At 33.7% G+C, this 23,560-nt stretch overlaps 1 protein-coding gene across 1 annotated transcript; it reads left to right on the top strand.

Moving 5' to 3' along the window:
* Positions 1 to 2,216: 2,216 nt before the first annotated feature.
* On the top strand, positions 2,217 to 23,193 carry LOC117106027. The gene is made up of 16 exons (XM_033247357.1): positions 2,217 to 2,293; positions 3,477 to 3,538; positions 4,591 to 4,644; positions 5,135 to 5,279; positions 6,508 to 6,540; positions 6,670 to 6,835; positions 8,665 to 8,862; positions 9,401 to 9,549; positions 11,704 to 11,809; positions 12,417 to 12,511; positions 13,413 to 13,532; positions 14,098 to 14,175; positions 14,651 to 14,746; positions 16,796 to 18,224; positions 20,172 to 20,326; positions 22,799 to 23,193. Exons 2-16 carry the CDS (start codon positions 3,504 to 3,506, stop codon positions 22,877 to 22,879), a joined length of 2,940 nt encoding a protein of 979 aa, XP_033103248.1. The 5' UTR covers positions 2,217 to 2,293; positions 3,477 to 3,503; the 3' UTR covers positions 22,880 to 23,193.
* The last annotated feature ends 367 nt before the right edge of the window (positions 23,194 to 23,560 follow it).

Genomic DNA, 23,560 nt, shown 5'->3' with positions numbered 1-23,560 from the left:
TTAATTACCCATACCCATATTACAAATATCTAAATTATTTTATCAAACAAATTTATATTCATTTACTTTATTTAGGCCTGTAACAGACGTTTTCAGTTCTATACATAAAGATGAGATGCACAAAAGAGAGAGGTTTAAGCTAGCTCGGTCCACTATCAAATTTTATGTTAATAAATCATCATCATCACCATCATCATTATCATCATCATCATCATCATCACCATCATCATCATCATCATCATCATCATCATCATTTACAGCCTGTTTACATCCCACTGCCGGGCAAATGCCTCTTCCAACTCGTGCCATCTGTTTCTATCTGCGTTGTATCTTGTCCATGCTGTTGATTTTATTTTCGACGATTATACAGGTATAATTTAATTTTTATATGTATTCTTTCTGTGCAGCTTTTTGATATACTTGTTCCCTTTCATTGTTTCCTGTAAACGTTTTGTTGTCTTTGTTGGCAGGAGTTCGGTTAAGCACATCACTTGATGACAGTTTTTTTTTCTTAACTTCTGCTTTTTTCGGCACCCCATTTTTGTTCTTGGCGAAAAATTAAAAATAAAAAATAAAATTGTACCAGCACATCTCGCCATAGCTTTTGCTCTTCCCATTTTTCTTGTACCATTATGTGGTTGCCATTCATTTGTTAATCGACTCCATCTATCGTCCTTTCTCCATGCAAGACGTGCAGCCCATCTCCATTTGGTTCTTTTTGCAGTGGTTATTACGGTATGTCATTTACCCTTGTTTGCTCTGTAATCCATCTGTTCGTTTTCCTGTCTCCTGGTGTAAGCTGTCATCATTCTCTCCATACTTCTTTGTCTTGTTTTGAGTGTCAGTCCCATTCTTTAGTCATTGTCCAGGCTTCACTGCCGCACGTCAGGGCCATTTGTGGTAGTATATATGCATTGATTAAAGATTAAAGCTTGTGCCCCCTTTTTTTTATTCCTTCTATTTGATAACCATCCGGCTATCTCCTGCCCTAGGGGCATTATTATTACATCAAAATAGCCTATAAGAATATTATTATTATCACATTTATTTGTCGCATAAAATGTGATAGTGCGGGCAGGAGACTAGGCCCTACTACCAATACACACTAAATTGCTACAATCAGGGTAGTGGCCTAGGTTCTATTTTTAGGAGATAGGCCTATGCCTATACTTACCTTAAATGTCTTGGCTACCTCGCCTACCAATTCACAAAGTTTTGCTGTGATGTCTTCATGGGCAACTTCCTCTTTGAAACGCAGCCGAATGAATCGAGTTAGTACGAACTGTTTTTTCTTTTCGGAAATAAGAATGGGATTTCTATTATTTCGACTAGAAACACAGCCCATGTCGTAAAAATGATTATTATAGGTAGATACAATATTCAATGAAGCTGCATTTAGAAGTCTCTTGGCTATACTGTTCCTTGCACAAAAGGATGCTGTGTTTATTCTTACATCATAATCACAAGGCAAAACGCGCGTGCATTGCGTGTCCGCTTACGCCGCGTCTTCTTGCGTGCAATAAAATCGGTGTGCCTGAGGCCTGATTCCACTTACTGTAAATCTTTGACAAAAGAATATTACGTACCGTAATTTGCCAAAGACAAAGGTAAAGCGAAATCTAGCTGTTGGCGACAAAGTAAAATAAAATAATATAAAAATAATAGTATAAGTAATTCTTTTCTTCTATTATAAAGACTCAGACAGTGGGTCTGTAAATTATTTAACCCTCAGCTAACAATAAATTAAGATAATGAATTAAACGTATAGTAGACAAGTCTCTTCGTGGAATATTATTGAATATAAACGCGAATGTTATATTGTTTTATACTGTAACAAAAGGCTGCAGGAGTAGCCAAAATATTCGTTTCAATAAATTTTAGTGTTTCTAAAGTCAACATTTTACGTTTGTATTACCGTTATACAGTATTCTAAAGACTAGATGAAATTCTTCCAAATATTAATAACAGTTCTTACATAGGAACATGTTCTAATAATCGTATCAAGTATAGCTCATCAACATAAAGGTCCTTTTATTTCAGTTGTATGGCGGTGGGGCGCCAACGCGTTATCTAACCGTATTTCACCACCTCATTTATTAAAGAAAATATTTATTATACAGTACTGTGAGTACTAGTACTTAGTAACAATGAACGGTAATACACACGCATGCGCTGATGACTATGAGTCCTCCTCTTTATTTAATCCCCATTCTGTGATTGGTTCAAATTTGTTATGATGATACTTTGCAAAAACCTCAACCGTCCACTTAGCGTCACCGGGAAATTCAATGTTGTAAGTACATTTATATGTAATTAGTAAATAGATTTTGCATTTCAGCATTCTTTGATAACCTATATATTAGATATTATTTATTAAAACCCTGTGACAATGTATTTATTTAGTAATTTCAAGAAACCTATTTTTAACATATGATTCCCAGGCCTGTTCTTCATTCTTACTCACTGATCACGTCGTGTCAAGCCGCACGGGGACGTGACTGTCGGCTGCGCATAGGAGGGCCTAGGCCTAGCCAGGGAGAAATAACAACTCCCTGGCCTAGCCTAGCTAAGCTACGTCTTCCTCACAGACTACTGACTAGGCCTACTACTTATACTGCATATTTTGACTTAAGCATGCCACAGGAGACCTAGGTTTAGCTACACCGCTCGGCCTATCCACTGGTCGTGATACCAAAATAGGCCTATTTTCTCATTGAACTGAAGGGTCATCAATCAAGCAATGCCATCTGTCTATGCTGTCAGTTATGTAGGCCTAGGGCCAAACTTAAAAAAAAAAATTATCAGAAACATTCTTCTCCCCAACAGAAAAACAATAAACTTGTATTATGAAAAGAAAAACCCACATTCATAACTCAACTGTAGCAGACATTCAAATTACAGACGACCGGGCAGTGAACCAAGATAGTCAGGCCCATTTTCATAACAATTAGGCCAATTTGAAAGTGGGCCCGATTCGTCCTGAAAAAAATTATCCCGATAGTCTGGAAATGGGCTTGATCGTCTTATGAAAAATCATTTGAGCCCATGCCTTGGCTGTCGTTTGTATATTTATTGAAGTTTGATATACCGAAATGAGTAAATTGAGTTAATACACATATTTTGATCATTTTAGTAATTACTATTCTTTTAAGAATAACATATTTAATATTGGTATTAAATGCATATAGTTCTTGGGCTAAGCCTATGTTAAATATACTTTGAAAACAATAATAAATCACAATGAAAATGGGCCCAAAAAGTCCACACTAGGTGAACCTGATAGTCTTGGTGTTGGCCTGATCCTCCACACTAGTTGGGCCCAATCGTCCTGGGTCCGATCGTCTTGTGCGCCTGATCGTATGTCATGACATTTTTTGTCAATTGCAGTTTTCAAAAGTTAGCAGAGTATTATTTATTGTGGTATATAATAATAATATTGAAATGAAAATTTAACTTCATTTTTCTTTTTGTTACAGATGTAGGCCCAGGACAAGCTGACCAACATGTCAACCAATACTGGTAGAACATATAATTTAAGGTGGGACTTCCACTAAAATGGCACAATATATATATTTTTATCTTCAAAGAAATTTACTTAGTTTCAAACATTTTTGTTAAAACTGTAAGACTATAAGACACACTAAAAGTATATAATCTAACATAAATCTAAAAAAGAATTGTGGTACTGCATTGACCAGCCTGCATGGTGGTCATATACTTCCTGTGGTTGTCCTATGGCTGTAGATTTATAACATCAAGCTTAACCTTTCATAGAGCACGTACTCTCAAACTGTACATGAACAAGACAGGCTCCATAAACAACACAATTTTACTTAGTTTCAAATATTTTTGTTAAAACTATAACACGCACTAAAAATATATTTAATGTATTAAAAATTTAAAAAAAAATTGGTGGTACTCCATTGACCAGCCTGCATGGTCATATTATTATACTTCCTGTGGTTGTCCTATGGCTGTAGATTTTTAACATTAAGCTTATTCTTGTCGTAGAGCACATACTCTCAACCCGTACATGAACAAGACAGACTCCATAAACAACACAATTTTACTTAGTTTCAAATATTTTTGTTAAAACTATAATACACACTAAAAGTATATAATGTACCATAAATTAAAAAAAAAATGGTGGTACTGCATTGACCAGCCTGCATGGTCATATACTTCCTGTGGTTGTCCTATGGCTGTAGATTTTTAACATAAGCTTATCCTTGTCGTAGAGCACATACTCTCAACCCGTACATGAACAAGACAGACTCCATAAACAACATAATGTTCAAAGACCATTTCTTCCTTATCATACTCAAAGACAATGGAACAGTTGCCTCAGTACACATTAATCAAATATAAGCACTTTTACTCACATAAACAACTACGGGTATTGTAGATCGTAAACAGGGTGTTAAATCGAACAGAGCAGAGAAACTAGTGGAATCATTTCAATTATTCTGCCTAAATGTTTTGCTAATTAGATATGAAACTGCTAAACTTTAAATCGTGTATCTGATTCAACCACCATAGAACAATATCACCATCATTACTGTTAATTATAAATTTTCTCGTTCATTTCAGGCAACGCAAGAAAGTGACGGGTCAAGTTCAAGATCCACAAAAACACAGAAAAAGGTAAAAATCCTGATGTTAAAAAATATTACAGTATGTGAATACCTGATTGTGTTCTCTAAGAAATATACCTCAGGTTCCCCCCTTATCCCATCTTCTATAGGTAGTGAGAGTTATAACTGTTATTAATTTTGTTGAATTACATGAATTTTATTTTCATTATTGAGGGTACCTGGATATCAGCTGTCCTTTTAGGAAGAGTTTTTCTACTCGTAATTATTTTAAATATTGTTTTGAATAAAAGTATAATACAATGATGAGTATCTACAAGGGTATATTAATATTTATTCAAATCGGGTTACTTTTGTTATTTTAAATATTGTTATGAATTTAAATAATTATAATAAAACAAAAGTATCTACAGGATATATTAATATTTATTCAAATCCTGATTATGGGAAACATTGACTTATTAATAATTAATTTACAGTAGATAAATTATTTTCTGAGAAAGACGTTAGTTTTTGTTTTTTTGTTGCATTAACATTCGCAGCAAGATTCCAGTTTCAAAGAAAACCACCAAAGGACAAACAAAAACAACAGAATCAGCAAATTCAAATCCCAACCATAAAACTAAAGCTCGTGCTATTCCTGACTTCAAGAAACTCCACCAGGATTGGAAGGACAAATTCAACAAGGTCTGTACAGCATTGTTTAAAAGCTTGATCATCTGTGTGGGAGTAGTGTCCACATTGGCCACCCACACCTATGTCTTTGGGCAACAATCTTTTGTACATCTACATTTCTCTCCACCTTAGCCTTCAGCGAAGCAAAGTGTTCCATTAGTAAAAACTTCTGTGGTCCTTGGTTTTACAGCAGCAATGTATTTTCTACAGTAGCAAAATGAGGAATTAAATGCTACATTAATTTATTATAGGTAAAAGACTGGTAGTAAAATGTTGCTGCTGAGTATGGGGTCTAACTACAATACAGTGAAACTGTGAAAGCCACTGTCTCCGACGCCAACCATCGCGCCTGCGTTTAACTCACACAGACCCAAGGCAACAAGAAATCGTATTTGGCTGAGTTGGCCTTTAGGATAGTTTTATAGTTATTGTTCAATGTGCATTGCATTGTCATAATGAGTAAGAATACTTTCCTGGGAGCATACAAAGATTACATTCCAATTTATTGGCAATAATGATAATAGGTAAATAATGTTAGCACTCAGTAATTTATTCGGTGACAATAATATGGTATTCTTATTCAAATGAAAACATTACCACATCAAAAACAACATAATGTATGGCAATGTATTCAAACATCAAGATAAATGTTGACTTATTTAAATATTAACTTTGTTTCATCAAAAAACAATATGAGGTTTGCCTTTTCAAAACCAGTATCACTGACCAAAAAATCGACAGTAGGCCTACACTGGTTTTCGGGATGGCAAGCCAATATAATACATATCAATGCTAGAAAAATACAAGAAATTGTATTAGTCCTCATATAAAACCATACAAAGAAATTTTGGTTGTACAGCTTTTCAAATTTAAAAACATTAACATTTAAAAAAGGCAAAATTTCAAGTTGCAAAAAACATACAGTGCATCATGCATCAAGAAATAAAGTGATAACATTACAATTTAACCTCAAATCTGATGTGATGTGGGTATTCGTGTTTTCAGAGTGTAACAAATTTAGATCCATATCCAGATTGAAAGTTGTATAAACAATTGTGATCTGAAGTTAAGAGAGTTTTTAAAAAATGGAATTGGACCATAGTGTGATAGTATTTCTTCATATTGAAGCCCAAAATGATAAATTTGTTTTTTAAAAAAATTGTATTTTCTAGATTCTTTTGTATAAATAAATATGGACAATTTTGTAAAGTTGACCATTATGCATTCTGCCTTTTTTCAGGGCAAAGCAGTCAATAAGAAGACTTGTACAAAGGTATTTGTTATTATTTTTTAATTTTTCTATTTACTAAAAATTTATCTCTGACTTATGTTTATTTGATAACACCCAGTACAGTGGTGTAAATAATTATTAAGAAATATATTTTATTTTCTTATTGACCAGATACAAGCATTTGATCTGAGTAGACCAACATCAAAGTCTAAAGGAAATGTTGACAAGGAAGACATCAGATTGGACGAGCCTGAAGAAGAAGTAGTTGACGATAGTGCCTTGCAGAGTATACTAGATGGAGTTGGCATTGAGATATGCAAAACCCCATCTGCCAAAGGTAAGAATTAATGTGTATGATTGTAATCGCCTCTGTACAGTACATTAAAAATATGTAGCCTTATGCCCTTATGAAATTGACATAGTGTTTGTAGATTAGGCTTCCACCCTTGAGGTCAAAGGTTTGTATCCCATGCTGTCTCTATGTGTGTATTTTGGCAAAGCGCTTCCTTTAAATTTTGTCTTTAAATTATTATAGTTTGTTGTTTAGTGCTATTGTTATTGTTAACAGTTCTCCCTCAAAAACTGTTCAAAACTTTTTTTTACCTGTGTTTTAGTGGTCTTTAGCAACTTTGGTCTGTAATTAAAATCCCTTTAATTAAAGACCGGCAATAAAAGTGGTCTTTAAATATCTGTATTCCTAATTAACCATTTCTAGGTAGTCACACATACAGTAAATCTCCATTATAATACTAACACCACTATCCTACGGTACTGTAACTATTAATAGACCTGTTCAGTATAGAGCACTGTTTACATAAAACATCATCTTTCATTGTATATTTTTTTGATGTGATATGTATACAGGTAGTCACATTAACATATGTTATTTTTTTTAATGCTTGCTTTTTTGTAAATGACGCCAAAAAGTACAAATATAATTGGAATTAACAAGATAAGATCTGATGAATATATAATTTTGAAAACAAACTAACATAGGTGGATGCACTATTGGAGAATCTGGATAATTAAAAAATTAGACTTTCTTCTGCATTTAAGGCATGGACAAGAAATCAATCAAGATTAATGAAAAAAATAATAATTTAATGGTTCTTTGTTAATACTTCTATCCAATTCCACAATTCATTATATTTGTTGACTAACTCATTGTCCAATCTACAACATTAAAAAAAAAGAAATTAGATTGATTGGTTATGTCATTGAACAAGACAATATATTAATCATGGCTATACCTTGTTGAAATGCACTTGTTGTGTGTGTGGCACAAACGTGAAAGAAAGTTTCCATACACTAGTTTTACCCAAATATCTATTAAAAACACAAATTATCAGTCAATATAGAGAGCACTGTATACACAGAGTATTTGATGTATATTATTTTGATGTCTGTAAGTTGTGAAAAAAAAAAAACTGCACTAAAATCATTATGTATTTTAAAAGTATTCTTTATGAATAGAACATTTTCACTTTGGTCTGCTAAAACCACGGTCATTGGTGTGTTAAAACCAGCACTAAATAATGGTCTTCAGATTTCTCTATTTAGATGAAAATTAAAAATGATACATTAAATGTTTTAGAATGGATGTACAGTTATTGCATGTTATTTGTTATATTTTCTTAGTAAAACATTTCTTGGTAGCCAGACATTGTTTTACCAAACTTTCCATTAAAATATCACTAACATCCCCAATAATAACATTGTTATTCTTTATACAAAAAGACACTGTAGTATGCACAAAACATCATCTTTTAATATGCATTGGCTAATATTCTATGTTTAAGTCATTTAACAAAGTTTATTATTATAAATGGCATTAACACTATTTATTTTATACTGGTCTTTAACTGGAGGGAAAATTTTTAGTTGTGCCACAAAGCCATGGTCTTTGGTGTGTAAATAGAGGGAATAAATGATGATGAACAGGGCTGCAGAAGGGTGGTCTTTATTTGGAGGTGGTTTTAATTGGAGGGAGACCTGCATCTATATTATAATTGATATTATTTTTAATATTTATATCATTAATAGTAATATATAAATAATAATGATATTAATATTAACAATAACAATTGATATTGTTATTGTAAATATTAACATCATTATCATAATTCAAGCATACATCATATGTTATATATATTTTTGCATGTGTAGGAAGTGTTAGTAAAAATACCAAAGCCAGTAGTTCCAGCTGTGTTCTTCGACCTCGTCAGCATCAAGTTCAAGAAATCAAGACCACAGAGTTTAGCGAACCAAAACCCATCATAATCAAAGAAGTAGAAAATGATAAAGAAAATAAACAGGAGTCAAAACCAACCAAGAAAAAGCAACCCATGAAAGATATACAAAAAGGTTGGGTTGAATATTTATTCATACTTATCAATATTTAAAGTAAAATATAATGTATGCAGTATTTTGTTGTCTGACCTATGATCCATCTAATTATACTCATTTATCACTTTTCCTGTTTTTCTCAAACACATCTCTTCTAATTCTCTGTTCTGTCTGATGTTTAATGGTTAAAGTTCTTCTCTTGGATCCTAATCTCAACAAGGTACCATCATAAACACAACCATTAAAAAAAAATTTAGTTTAACGGCATTGCATTAGTAAAGTGATTGAAAATCCACACACACTCCCCAAACCCTTGTATGGTAGCCCTATAGCTTGTCATAGTCTATTTGAACCAATTACCTACAGTACAACACAGTTACAGCAACTAACTTTGACTTGATTCTACTTGATAAAATGCACTACATGTACTTGACTCTGGATTAGATGTCATTGACTTACTACTCCAGAAACAATACACCATAAGTAATTCAACTTGATATGCAACTCAATTTAAAACACCGAAATATGAATTTCTTTTCCCCAATTTGTCTTCTAGAGTTTGATATTGAATTTGAGACCGATGCCAATGCTCTCACCAGTATCTTGAACCACACTGGAGTTAGTCAAGCAAGCAACAATGTGATTGGTAGACAGACAACAGCAGGAATTTCAACAGCCAATTACAGTGCACATAGATCCAAAATGGTACTTATAGTTATACTGATGACAATAGCAAAAGTAATAAATAATATTTAATGTAACATTTACGGTATTAATAATTAAACTATCAATTTTTTTCCACAAAATTGTTGAGGTTTAAGTAACAATAAATTCAGGGTTCGAATCTCAAGCTGCCAATTTTGTGTATCCTTTAACAATGCACTTTAACTATATTTGTCCTCAGCCTGCATTATAAATACAATTAGGTATATTAGTAGTTTTTAATAGCCTGGTTCACGTCGAACTTTTATCTAGATATAGATCCACTTAACTAGTTAAAAGTTCGACCTGAACCACTCAATTATAGCTAGATAAAGGAATTAAGTCACTTAAGTTAAGTGACTTAATTTAACTTTACTAGAATAACGGTAAATTAACTTGCTTAACGGTAAAGTCGGTTCGGATTACAAGGACACGATTACGTAATGTAGGCATCTAAGCCAGCGTTGTTGTATTGTACCACCATTATCATATTCTGGCTGGCAGCAACGTACTCTAACAATGCTAACAGCAGCATCGAAATAGTCTCATTAGTCTGGTTTTCAGAAATTATTTGTAATATTATGGGTAAAATCCCAGCAAACGTCCGTTTTACGAATAGTCGATATTACCAATGACCTTTGCCCTTTGTATCATCGACCAAGTAATATCGTTAAAAAGTCCGATTGCGTACGTTTTTCAAAGTGATAATGTATATTTTTCTTAATAATACAATCAGATTTGTTGTATTTATTTATTGACAGTTCAATCTTTTCCATTTCTGCTAAAATAGTCGCTAGTAATTAAGTTTCAACGAACTACCACCAACCCAGTCGTTAAAATAAGCGCACATGTTTACGATGACGAAGTACTTTAACAATGCTAAGAACAGCATCGAAATAGTCTCATTAGTCTGGTTTTCAGAAATTATTTGTAATATTATGGGTAAAAACCCAGCAAACGTCCGTTTTACGAATAGTCGATAGTACCAATGACCTTTGCCCTTTGCATCATCGACCAACTAATAATGTTAAAAAGTCCGATTGCGTACGTTTTTCAAAGTGATAATGTATATTTTTCTTAATAATAAAATCAGATTTGTTGTATTTATTTATTGACAATTCAATCTTTTCCATTTCTGCTATAATAGCTATTAATTCAGTTTCAACGAACTACCACCAACGCCAGTCGTTAAAATGAGCGCACATGTTTACGATGACGAAATAAAAAAGTGTGTGGAAGTCAGCAACTTATTTGACACTGCGAAGCTAGATTTTCGCGAAGTGCATGTAAATAACAATTGAGCGATCTAAAAACTACAAAACAGGACAGAAAGGTCCATAAAGTATACAGACGTTTTAATGAAAATTAAAACAATATTTTGTTAAATGGAAGAATGCTAGCTAGCGATTAAAATAATTCGTTTTTTATCGAAGGTCAATTTAGAGGAGAATCTACTACTTCGATTGCGATAGAACACGCTGCTGCACTGTCGTTGGTTCGTACTGGTCGGCTAGGTTAGGTAGTGGAAACTCACACCTTCTCTACAGTAGTTTACAATTTTTTTGAACGAATACCACTTGGTACTAGAGGCTCGTAAAATACAGTAGATGTCTTATTAAACAAGCCTTTCCACCGTGTGACGTCGACGGCCTGAGACTGGCTGGCTGTTTATCTGGCTCTAACTTGGCATCGAACACAATTAGGGGATTATCGTATCATGTTTCAAGACGGGTATATCTAGATAAAGTTCGATGTGAACCAGGCTAATATATACTAATTACGAGCTGCATTATTGAATTCTCCCCAGGAAGCTGTGAATATACTTAGCTTAGGCTTGTGTTTAAAGGCCAGGGTAATATAATGATGTTCTGTACATGATACCTTGGCAATAATAATATGGTATAAGGCTGACATATAAGTACTGTATTTCCTTGGACTTGGCGCTAACTCCACATTAATATGCAATTATAGTTAAGTTCTGAGGACCTTATACAAAATAGAGGCCGAAGGAGCCATTATTTGCCATTATAATTACGTGCAAGTGAATTTGATGATGTCATAACTAACTCATAATGGTATATATTGGTGACAATTAAACTATGGTGTATATATTATATGAAAATGATATATTGTCTTTCCTTGTCCAATTCAATCTAGGCTCATCTAAGGTCGTCCGTTTATGATCACCAGCCAGTTCGAATGTCCATCTATGATCGTAGTTGGACTAAAGCTAACCTACGAAAGCAATTGCCCTCCAAACTTGGTAGTAAATTTTTGTATTTATTGATTCAATTACATTATTATTTAAGTATTAATCAAATGATAAATGGTGTCTCTTAATTTGGTTTATCAAAAATGATTTAAAATTAGAAAAAATAAATTTTTCTTCTTCAGTTATCAGATACCTAAGTTATACTGTTCCAATATTGTTTTGACCCATAAATTGGCTATTAATACATTTTCTTAGTAAATTGTTTTATTTTATCAGTGTCTCTTTAAAAATTTATAGCATAATTGATCACTTTAAATGCGAACATTCAATCTAAAATTGTTTATTTGTTTTTTCAAGCTTTCACCACAACTTTATATCTTTAAATATTTATTAGAGTTTAAGTGTTTTATATAAAGAATTGATAGTTTTCCTATTCATTAATCATTAACAAAACTGTATCATTTGTTCTCATTTGGCGAATGCTTAATGTATGGTATGTATGAAGCATGCAAGCACTGAAGGGAGGTGCCTGTAATATGTGTCTTTATTATATTTTATGTATCTTCTCATTTTTTATTGCATTGCATTTTTTTTATTGCATTGCATTTTTTTTATTGTTATGCATGTAATACTCAGTTGTTGTTTTTGTCTCTTTAAGACACACCCTCCCCACTGAAGCCAGTTTTGGCAACACCAGCAAGAGTTTTGCAGCAGAAAAACCAGAATCAGATAATTGCAAAGACTCCAAGAACTGTAAGTACTATAACACATTTTCATGACATAAGATACAACAAAAATATACACCGTGGATATTGTTCCGAAGGTTTTACACAAATCAGAGGTGTTGATTGGTCGAGGTGGCTTGATTCCAACCTCAAACTTAAGTCTCTCTATCTTAGTGCTCTACAGCATTTCATAAGAATATCCATTTTGTCTATTACCGAGGCATCAGATAAATTCACAAAAGACTGACGTTACGGTTCTGGTGATAAATTAATTTTATTGAGTCATTATAGATAAACACAATCAAAGGAACTAGAAATTTAAGCAGATCAGGCGTGATTGGAACGATTAAAAAGGAATAAAGTTTACTGGGAAAACAATCATCTTGAAATGATTGAAGTCTGATGACAAGAGAAAGAATATGACATTGACCTCTGTCAGTCAAAACAAGATTGAGCCCTTAATCATTTCATTTCCAAAAATATATTACCTTCATACACTACAGAGACTTAGAGAAATCTGGCATAACATGACCAATGTATTTCATAATCCAGCAGAGAACATACAGCAGTTTATATGATGAGATTAAGACATTTAGTTTAGAAATAAGATTTTTTAAGGGAAACAATTAAAAAATATATAAACAGTACCTACTAATAAGAAAATTAGTTTCACAAGTTTTCTATGTCAAGTAATGTTTATATTGATGTGAATATGTAGCTACAATAAGCGCCTCTTTACGGCTGCTAGGTAGTCACGGACCACGCCCATACACAAGTTATGGATTATTCTCCTACCTTTACCTTTTGCCTTTATATTCCTTGTAAAATGTCTATGATTATACATTCAGCACATTCCCATAAGCCATATGGTAGTACTCTATACATGTTCTCATGACATTAATTGATTGATTGCTCTATTTCTGTTCTAGGCCTCCCGTGTCATTAACCCCAAGTTCAGCTCCGTGCTTTACACAGTAGAAACATCTTGTAACTCACCTGCTTTGAGGACATTAGTTAATAAACCAACTCCTCAGAGGGTGGCCAACAAGGTATGAACAATAACAAGTAATTGATCCGTAAATTCATCAAGAAATTGTATTTTATTGAGCAAATTGTTATTTTACTGTTCAAAAAAAAAGTTTGTACCCTTGGCCACTAACCTTCCCCCCTCCAAGGATCACTAGTCTTTATTCACTGGCCCATTAATTAAACCCTGATTAATTGTTATTAGTCACTAGCCCCTGGGCCATTACCACTCACTACAACCAGGGCCATTACTAGTCACTTACCCCCTTTGGGCCATTACAGTCACTACACATGTGCCATTAAGCCATTACAAGTTATTAACCCCTGGGCCATTACCACTCACTAAACCTTTGTCACTACCCATTTTAGTCAGAAACCTGAGACCATCTACACCCCAGGTCATTAGAGGTCACTACAGCCTTGACCATTACAAGTCACGGCACTGCAGAAGTCGCTATCCTCCGGGCCACAAGAAATTATTACATTTTGCATCAATAACAACTTTATCAGTCTCCACAATCAGCAAATCACTTTCAAAAATTTAATTGTTATATGTTTTTTGTGTTTACCTTATATCTGAATGTAAAGGCTTCTGCAAGAAAGGTCCGCTGGGCAGAGGTGCTGAAATCTCCTGATGAAAACAGCATAACAGAAGGAAGTGGACCGGTTTGTTCAATCGATTACATACATATTTTTACATAGGTTTACATTAGGCTGTCAAATTATTGATTAGTGGAAATTCATGACTAATTTTGCTGTTGAATAAAAATTTGCAATTGAGGTTCTGAACCAGGATGTTTACTTAGAAGAATGAATAGGTACTTGGTAAAGATGTGAATCTATTTGAATCTGTTTGTTTTGCTTATTATTTATGCAATACAGTACTAGGAATAAATTTATCTCTGCTCTGTGCAAGTGATTGAAAACACAACACCATTGTTCACCATCTGTTGATTGTTGGCGGTAGTTGTTGAAAACAGTCAGTCTCGCGCCCCTCATCGCTTCATGAAATTTTGTTGAGTCGACTGGCGCAATGTGCGCTCTGATCTGCTTTAAATGTTTTTCACGATGTTTACAATTTTACTACATTAATTAATTGTTATATAATATTTTTAATGTTACTATTAAATATATTGTTTAGGATAAAGTGGCAACTACTCTTCAATTTGATGAGGAGCAGACGTCAATGACAGCAGTAAAACCTACTGAAGATGAAATAACAGAAACGTATTTACAGGTAAGTAGGAATGATGTCCAAATTGTCCACACCTTTAAGTTTCGTGTGATACAAACTTGTAAATTATCCATGTATGGGTGCAATATGACATCATGCCCATATATGGGTGTAATTTGACATCATCATGGCCATATATGGGTGTAATATGGCATCATGCCCATATATGGGTGAAATATGGCATCATGCCCATATATGGGTGAAATATGACATCATGCCCATACAGTATATGGGTATAATATGACATGCCCATATATGGGTGTAATATGACATCATCATGCCCATATAAGGATGTAATATGACATCATGCCCATATAAGGATGTAATATGACATCATGCCCATATGTGGGTGTAATATGATATCATGTCCATATATGGGTGTATGACATCATCATGTCCATATTTGGGCATATGACAGATATTTGTGACAGTAAACTTGTAGAAAGAGGTTTAATTTGCATTTTTTATGCAAATAAGAGACACATCAATATAATGACAGCATGCTGCACACTGGTAAATGATACGTGCTTCCAAGATCAAATGAATCAATTTGATAACATAGAGCATGCTGACATGCTATGCGTCTGGCAAAACTACTTAGCATTTGCCTGTTTTCAGCCTGGAAGAAGTTGATGAGTGTTTAGGAATGATGGTGGTATGTGTTGCATTACATGAATGTCAATGAGTGCTCTCTAGGGACCAGAGAAGTATTCACATTGCGTACGACAGATTCTGTATACAATTACAGTACAACCTTTATTAAGGGGGCACCTTTGGGACCAGAAAATAAGTGTCCACTTATTTGGGGGTCTCCCCTGAATATGGGTTTGCCATAGTGTTAAAAGACACTTCTGAATATGTCTGAAAGATTTTAAAATGCATTGGATACTATGATAAGTCCATTAATATTAATTTAATTTATTTTTTAATGTAAATATTTTTTATTGATTTATATACACATTTAAATGTTAAAATTTTATGTACAAGTTCATTAAAGGCAGTAATCTAAAAATTTAGTATAAAAATAAGTTGTCTATAAAAATTTATTATATTAGAAAGTCTAATTGTACTAGGTAAAAATGAGTTTGATAAGTCAATTACAGTATATATTTGTTAAACAAAAGTCCATCAAATCTAAGTTGGTGAACAAATTTGCAGTTCTACTATTTATTTTTTTAATTTTAAAATGAAAATTACAATATTACAGTGTATTTTAATTAATTATTTTAAAACCTTCACTTAACAAACAGTCAGACTCTGTCAGAGCAAAGTTGTTTATCTAATTTTAACTAATTACTCTAGCAGAGATAATCTCTTTTCAGCTCCATGATACTGTGCTATTGTATTAGTTTTTAATCATGTGACTGTTAATCCCTTTCATGTCACCTACACTTGGTTTACTATCTTATATTTATTTTTGTTCACTTGATCTTGAGAATGCATCCATGATGGACACGAAACGTCGATCCTTTTTGTCAATAAATTTTGTGTTAAAGATATTTTAATTAAAATTTTAAAAAAATGATTCTTAATTTACTAAAGCATGAACTAAGTAAATAATCAATATTTAATTAAAATACGGGAAAGCACCCTTCTTGAATTCAAATAAAACATAGCTCATTTAAAATGTGTTATTTAAATCACCATCTTCTGTTAAAATACTTAACCTCCAATATATTATGTACAATATGTCGCAGAGAGACTGAAGTAGGACAAATACTCGGAACGTTTTTCATTAATGAAATGCTATTTAATTTTGTAAATATTGTGTTGAGCTGATAAACACTGAATTGTTTTGATGTGTCTGTTAACTTCCTTGATCTTTTTAAATGACTAGTTTAGTGTTTTAATTAAGTTTTCAAAGTTTTTAGATTGTTCAGATTTTTTTTGTTATCACTGAATTATTTAGGTGTCTCTCAGTATTAATTTATTTGATCTTTTAAAATGTCAAGTTGAGTGTTTTAATTAAGTGCTATTAAAGGTTTTAGTTTTCCAGATGTGACTATTTTTAATATTAAAATATTTTTTTTTATATTGTGTGCTCTTTTCTAGAAAGTAATTGAGCTAGAGCAACAACTTTTAAAGGAGATTCATAATCTTCAAGTGAAGACTCAACCAATCCAGGAAACTGTTACATGTGATTCATCTAAACATTTGACCAATAAGGAATCAGCTTCAGGGTTGACTACAGGAGATGCTGATTGTGCTTTGGATTTAACCAAGAATGGAAAACAAACAAAAGTGCTTTATAACTCACCTAATGTGAATGAAAATTTACCAGTTGATCTTTCTATTAAAACACCTGTAAAACATGGGCTACAAAATGAGCCTGATAAAATATTCAAAACTCCATTCCCAAGTGATAGATTACAGTCTGTCATCCCACTGCATCAAAAAACCCCATTCTCTGCCAAAACTGAAAGAATGGTATCAGAAACAGAACACTGTGCCATTCCTGATCTACATGCAGAGTTGAGTACTTTACACGCTGTTACCAATTCTGTGGTTGATCCTCTTTCGTTAACATCTTGTGTGACACATGCATCAAGATCTGTTAGTAGACCATTAACATGGGAGTCCAACACATCTGAAGTTTTAGGTCTTCCAACTCCAGTGACATCAAAGTTGTACAATGGCACTAATGCAGAAATTAATCGAACCAGAGATCTGATAACCTCAGAAGGCAGGACAAAGAATCATGTGAATCAGTTGCTATTGAGTTGTAATGCAGTCTGTTCTAAGCATGTCGCCCCAGTGAATTCTTTCCAGCATCCAGCCCTCCAAAGACAATGTACACAGAGTATTCAAGAACACAGTGTCTGCAAGGCATTACAGTTTGAATCGCCACATAACCCAACATCATCAAAATATCACAATAAGAGATTTGATACACAAATTGAAGAAAATACTGAAGTGGTATCCGTTCCCATGCCATTAACGTCTCAGTCGTACGCTGTGCAAAACCAAACTCTTGGCTCTAAAGTTGCTACTAATGATAGTCTTTGTGGGCTTGAAGTAAAAGACCCTAGGCCTGCTGGTGAAGGCAGTTACGTTCATCATGATGTTCGAACTTCAGCACTATCAAGAGGCACGGAAAGCTCAAAAACTATATCGTCCACTTCTGAAGTTGAAGATAAATCAATGCTACCTGTGTCTGCATGGGGAGAGCCTTGTCAAACACTTGCAAAAAAACAAATTTTGAATCAAGATTGTGAAACCCCTTCACTTAATCTAGTGACACCTTTAGTCAAGCATCGGAACAGGTTGTTGGGCCAGTCAAGCCTGATAAGCCCGGTACCAAGATACGTCCACAAACCAGGTTTTACACGAGTGAATGATGATGTTCCAAATCCGACAGATCGGCAAAACAAGTCTTTGTCTGATAGTGGTGCAGGTGTCGTGAGTGAAGCTTCTGATATATCAAGTAAAACTGGGAATCCTCTAACGCACTCGCAGAAACTTGATCATGTGATGAGAATGGGTAAGTTGCTAATGAAGCTATGTCTACATCTTCACATTTTCTTTGAAAAAAACCATGTATGCCCATATATAGTCATGGTGTGCCTATATATAGTCATGATGTGATGTCATCGTGACCATATTTAGGCATAGCACATGCTTTTATCAAATATAATTTGATAATCTGGACAGATTTATCCACTTTAGGATTACAATCACAATTATGCTACAAAAATGAAATTGACAAGATTTTGTATTTCATTTTATTATATGTGACTTTGATAAACCCTTAAATATTTTTTTAGTTGTTATTGTATATTCTTGATGTATTTTTTTGCTTGTGGTCTAGTTTTAAATTCATTCTTGATGTTTTTTTGTCCTGCCAAGGAAAATAATTTTCATGAATTTTCATTTTAAACTCATGACGATGATGAGAGATCTATGTCTAAATTATGCAAGTTTCTATCGTAAGAAGATCGTTAAATTGTATGCCTAGCCCTTAGGCTCAGATGACTTAAAATGAGCTGTTACGCACTGAGTAATAATGTGTAGACTGTATTACTAATTTAATTACTGAAAATGAGTATATAAAATTGTGAGGCCATATTATTTAATTGTTTGTCTCAAAGCTCTCACGCACATAATAGTAAATTCATGCGCGTTGTTCTTCCGTAAAAAAAGTAGAAACAATAAAGGTTGGTGGAGGGCCATGAAATTAGCTTTAGACTGGGTAGAAAACTTCAAGGCCCACCGACCTCCACCCACCATAACTACATCCCTGGGGTAGGGGAATTATTCTGAGTTGTTTTATACAGCTTGAATTAAATTTGTATCCTGTTTCTCTGATTAAAATAGAAGCAGGTTGTACAGTAAGACTTGTGAGTTATTAGGGGCAGTTTGTCAATATGAAAGTTTCTGAGATTCTGTGCACAGTTTTTAAACTGGAAAAATCTTGCTTAATTTTTAATATCTAGGTCATATTTTACCATTGCTAATTACAAATTCCATATTTCTTTAATCTCCTTTATTTCCACATCAAGAAATTTTGAAATAACTGAAGGTCGTTTCACTAACTAATACACAATAATATCAGTAAATGATATATTTTATCACCATTGTTGAATAATATTTAAAGCACAAGTTATCCAACAATTTTATGTCAATTTGTGCAATTCCATAAGAAAAATTGTGCATAAAATATACATTTAATAAGATTCAATCTTTTATGCACAAACTTTCATTTACCTCATGCGTGCACTGAATGCATGTTTTAATAAATCACTGTAATATCTAAAGTACGTTCTGGTTGTGTTCAGTAGTATGAGTAATTATCTAAATGTCCATTGTTGCCCATGCCCATCAAATACTCTAGGGCTAGTTTAAGTTTACTGATTGTTAACGAACTTGCTTTCATTTCCCAATAGATTAATTTTAATTTAAAATTTTTATCCATTGAGCTATACTGAAACTCATGATTTTTTATGCATAAGTGAATAAACAAACAAACTGCACTTGCCAAGCTTCATAAGATGTGGTTATCGGACATTGAAAGGCCGAAAAGATCAGCCTTACTAGATAAATCATGTTGTTAGTGTAATGAAAATAAATTGTGGGTATTCATTAATGAAAATCGAACAAAAGAGGACACAAAATTTGTCCATTGTGGCATCAAATTGATTTGTTTGTATTGAATTTCATTAAGCAGTTTCACTATGACAGGATATTAACTGGTTTCCTTGCTACAGTTAATTGTAAGTATTCAATTTCCACTATAACAATAAGACAAAATTATTGAGATCCGCCATTCACAAACCTTTGCAATTATGTAGTTTGGTAAAAGCAATCTTTTTGTTTCCACCTTTCTAAAATTTCAAATAGTGTACTACTTTTATAATTCCTCTAATGGGTATTATCCCTAAAGCAGTTCATTACTCATATCTTACCAACTGTGTTTTTGCTGTACTTTTAGCTTTGGACACAGGAGGAAAATATCAGGAAGTGATGCTGAATGAAGAGGTGGCTCTGTTCGCATGTCGTCTGATGAGTCGGTTCAGTCCTAAAGCTAAGGTTCCACATGACTTCACAAATCCTGTAGGATCAACTTTACTTTATGGGGATGATATGGTGAGTATTATTGTCACAGAATAATAATAATAATAATAATAATAATAATAATAATAATAATGTCGTGGGTCAATGAGTCAAAGAACGAACTAAGACTTGTATACGTTGTATAACGTTTATTAACTGCAACATCAATTGTAACTAACAAAAACAACCCCTGAAACAACAGAGAAAATAAAATAAGTAAGGTAGGTCAAAGTTACCTCTTACAAGTCCAAAACAATATGTAGCGAGCGGTAAGCCTCAAAATTATTCAAGTCTACTTTACATAAGGTAAATTAACTGTCAGATTAAATCATATTCTCTTATTATAAAATTGCAAATCTCAAATTACAGCACGTCTAATGTAACGTCAAATTATATCTTCTCATGGGTACGAACATAATAAATTGCAATATCTCTCAGTATATCAATCTCAATTGAAATCCTCTGTTAACCTCAATAATTACATGAAATCATCTGTCAGTTCTCATCTAACATACTCATAACATTAAGAATGTTACATCTCAACATTAACTCTCAAATAATTAGACACTGGCAACTCGAACCATGTCTCTCAATATTAAAGATTTACTAATTCTCAACCTCGAAATAATAATCATATAACAATCACAATACCTGCGATGCCCTCAATGGTATACACCAAAATCAACACTGTAATTATATCGCACGATACAGCCAATCACTGTCGGGATCGCTGACACCAGGTGAATCTCCTATTAAAACAACACATCATAACTTTTAATGTGATGTCAGTGCTGTCACATATTCATATTATAACATATTAGAAAACATATAAATCATAAAACAATATTAGCATAATCCAGCAACCAACTTGTCACTCTTAACAAAAAATGACTAACTCTCATAATCAATACCTTACTAGTTCCATAATAATCATTACATTAACACATCATACAGTATATTGAATAATACAAACTTCAGTCAGAAGCAGACAAGTTGACATTTTACTAAGCATTCATGGTAAATCATCATTAACTATTTGCCTAAATCAGTGTATATATCACAACTATTATGAAATACGCATAAAACTCACAAATTAAAAGATCAAATAACAAAATTAACTATTTATATAATAACAATAATCAATAAAACGATCACACTATCATCAGAATCATCGTAATAGTATACATCGTACGACGGCCCGATAATTACATGGGCGCCGCCATCTTGGATTAATGTTTATATAGAGCGCCCTCTCCAGCACGAGAGTTCGTGACAACTAATATTAAAACGTCAGTTGAGCATGTGGAAAAGCTTATCTACAGCTTAATCCGGAACCAAGCGCAAGACTGGCAATAACTAATCATTAGCGTAGGTTATCATATTACAAGCCTACATTACGAATTCGTTCTACCGCAGACATTATTATAGAACATTATAACAACAATTATCAGTGAAGCAAGTTGACATTTTACTAAGCATTCATGGTAAATCATCATTAACTATTTGCCTAAATCAGTGCATAATCTTTAACATCCAAACTAATCTGTACAACTTAGGCCTATGCAGTATTGTATAGAACATCGATGTTAATATCGGGCTAGCATCAAATATATCGTTAAATTACACTATATAATGAATAATTACACTTTGATATAACTTAGTATATCTGTACTATAATATTATACAAATTATAGTGATTAATACATACCAGTCAAATGCAGACAACAGTTACTCTTCAGAAGTAACCAGAATCAATCAGTGTCTCTACACATACGTCTTGCCTCATGCAAAACGGAGCCGCAACTGCCTTGTGTTCGCAAGTCGCGCGCTAAGCCACAGAACAGAGATGCTCTACGAAAAATCACTGCGCTTATAATCAGCACTCACAGATTAATCAAGCGTGTGCTTATGTAAAAAAAGTAGTTCTAATTAAATAAACAACAATAAAATTCGGTTCCCGACATCAATAATCTAAATCGGACTTAAGGGGAATATCTTTTCTGTTATTTTCTCCTTAACAACATGGTTTTTTAAATTGTTCTCTAATTTCTCAATTGTGTAAGTTCCCCTTAAGGTAGGTTTTACTAACATATAATAATAATACTAATAATAATAGTTGGATTTATATAGCGCTTTACACCAGAGTCTCAAAGCGCTTGAAGCGTGGACTAGCTCGTACAGATTAAAGTTTTTTCTTCCCTAAAAGGCTCTTCATATTCGAACTACCGGTAAACCGGTGCCAGCTACGCTCATCTGTCTACAACAGGGGCTGTATGGACCAATACACCAGGATAACCCCTTACTCATCTCGAAAGATATACTGGATTCTTAAGTGCACATGCACCAGTTCCACCTCTAGAAACATAGGCGAGCATGACTTTCGAACAAGTCAGCCTCATTTACTATTCACATCGGTTGAACCTTCGGAACGTGTTGAACAATAAATAGTTTGAACATCGCCTGACCATGTTGAATTGTCATACTTTTTATTTGCTTTCATTTTAGCACTTCATTCCAATTGATGATTCGCCAAAATTAAAAGCCCTACCCGTCCCTGGCTCAGCATTCATGGTTCTCAAGCACTGATGAGATGGTGAATATGCCTATATGCCTGATGACAACCTCAGCACTCAAGAAATACTAGAGGGCAGTAGTAACTGTTGAGCCCAAATATAATCCAATCAACTACTGTACTGTTGGATCAGTAACATTGAATGACGACGGAAGCATTGTAGCTGTGAAAGCATAATGCGCAATGGTTAAAAACTTATGCTACACATTGGTAAAACCAATGTGGCACAGTGGTAATGCTTATGGGGCGCAGTGGTAAAACTTATGTGGCACATTGGTAAGGCTTATGTGGCAAGTGGTAAAAGCTTATGTGGCACAGTGTATAGGCTTATGTGGCACAGTGGTAAAAGCTTACGTGGCACAGTGTATAGGCTTATGTGGCACAGTGGTAAAAGCTTATGTGGCACAGTGTATAGGCTTATGTGAAGCAGTAGTGAGAATTGTGGCACAGTGGTAAGGCTTATGTGGCACAGTGTTCAGGCTTATGTGGTGCAGTGGTAAAACTTATGTGGCGCAGTGGTAAGGTTTTTCTGGTACAGTGGTAAGATAAGATACAATAAACTTTATGGTTATCGTACAAAAAAAATGGCAAACATGAAGGCTATTAAAGCTGTATTCACATCAGATTCAAGCCTAAATTCAGACTCCATTTTCGACACTGAATGCCAGCATCCCTATTGATACTGATTTGGTTTG

Source organism: Anneissia japonica, unplaced genomic scaffold, assembly GCF_011630105.1.
Source record: "Anneissia japonica isolate Jap-2015-1 unplaced genomic scaffold, ASM1163010v1 scaffold284860_len1800451_cov186, whole genome shotgun sequence".
NCBI lineage: Eukaryota > Metazoa > Echinodermata > Crinoidea > Comatulida > Comatulidae > Anneissia > Anneissia japonica.
Note: the sequence above shows the minus strand (reverse complement) of the source record. Positions and strands in the feature narration are given on the sequence as shown.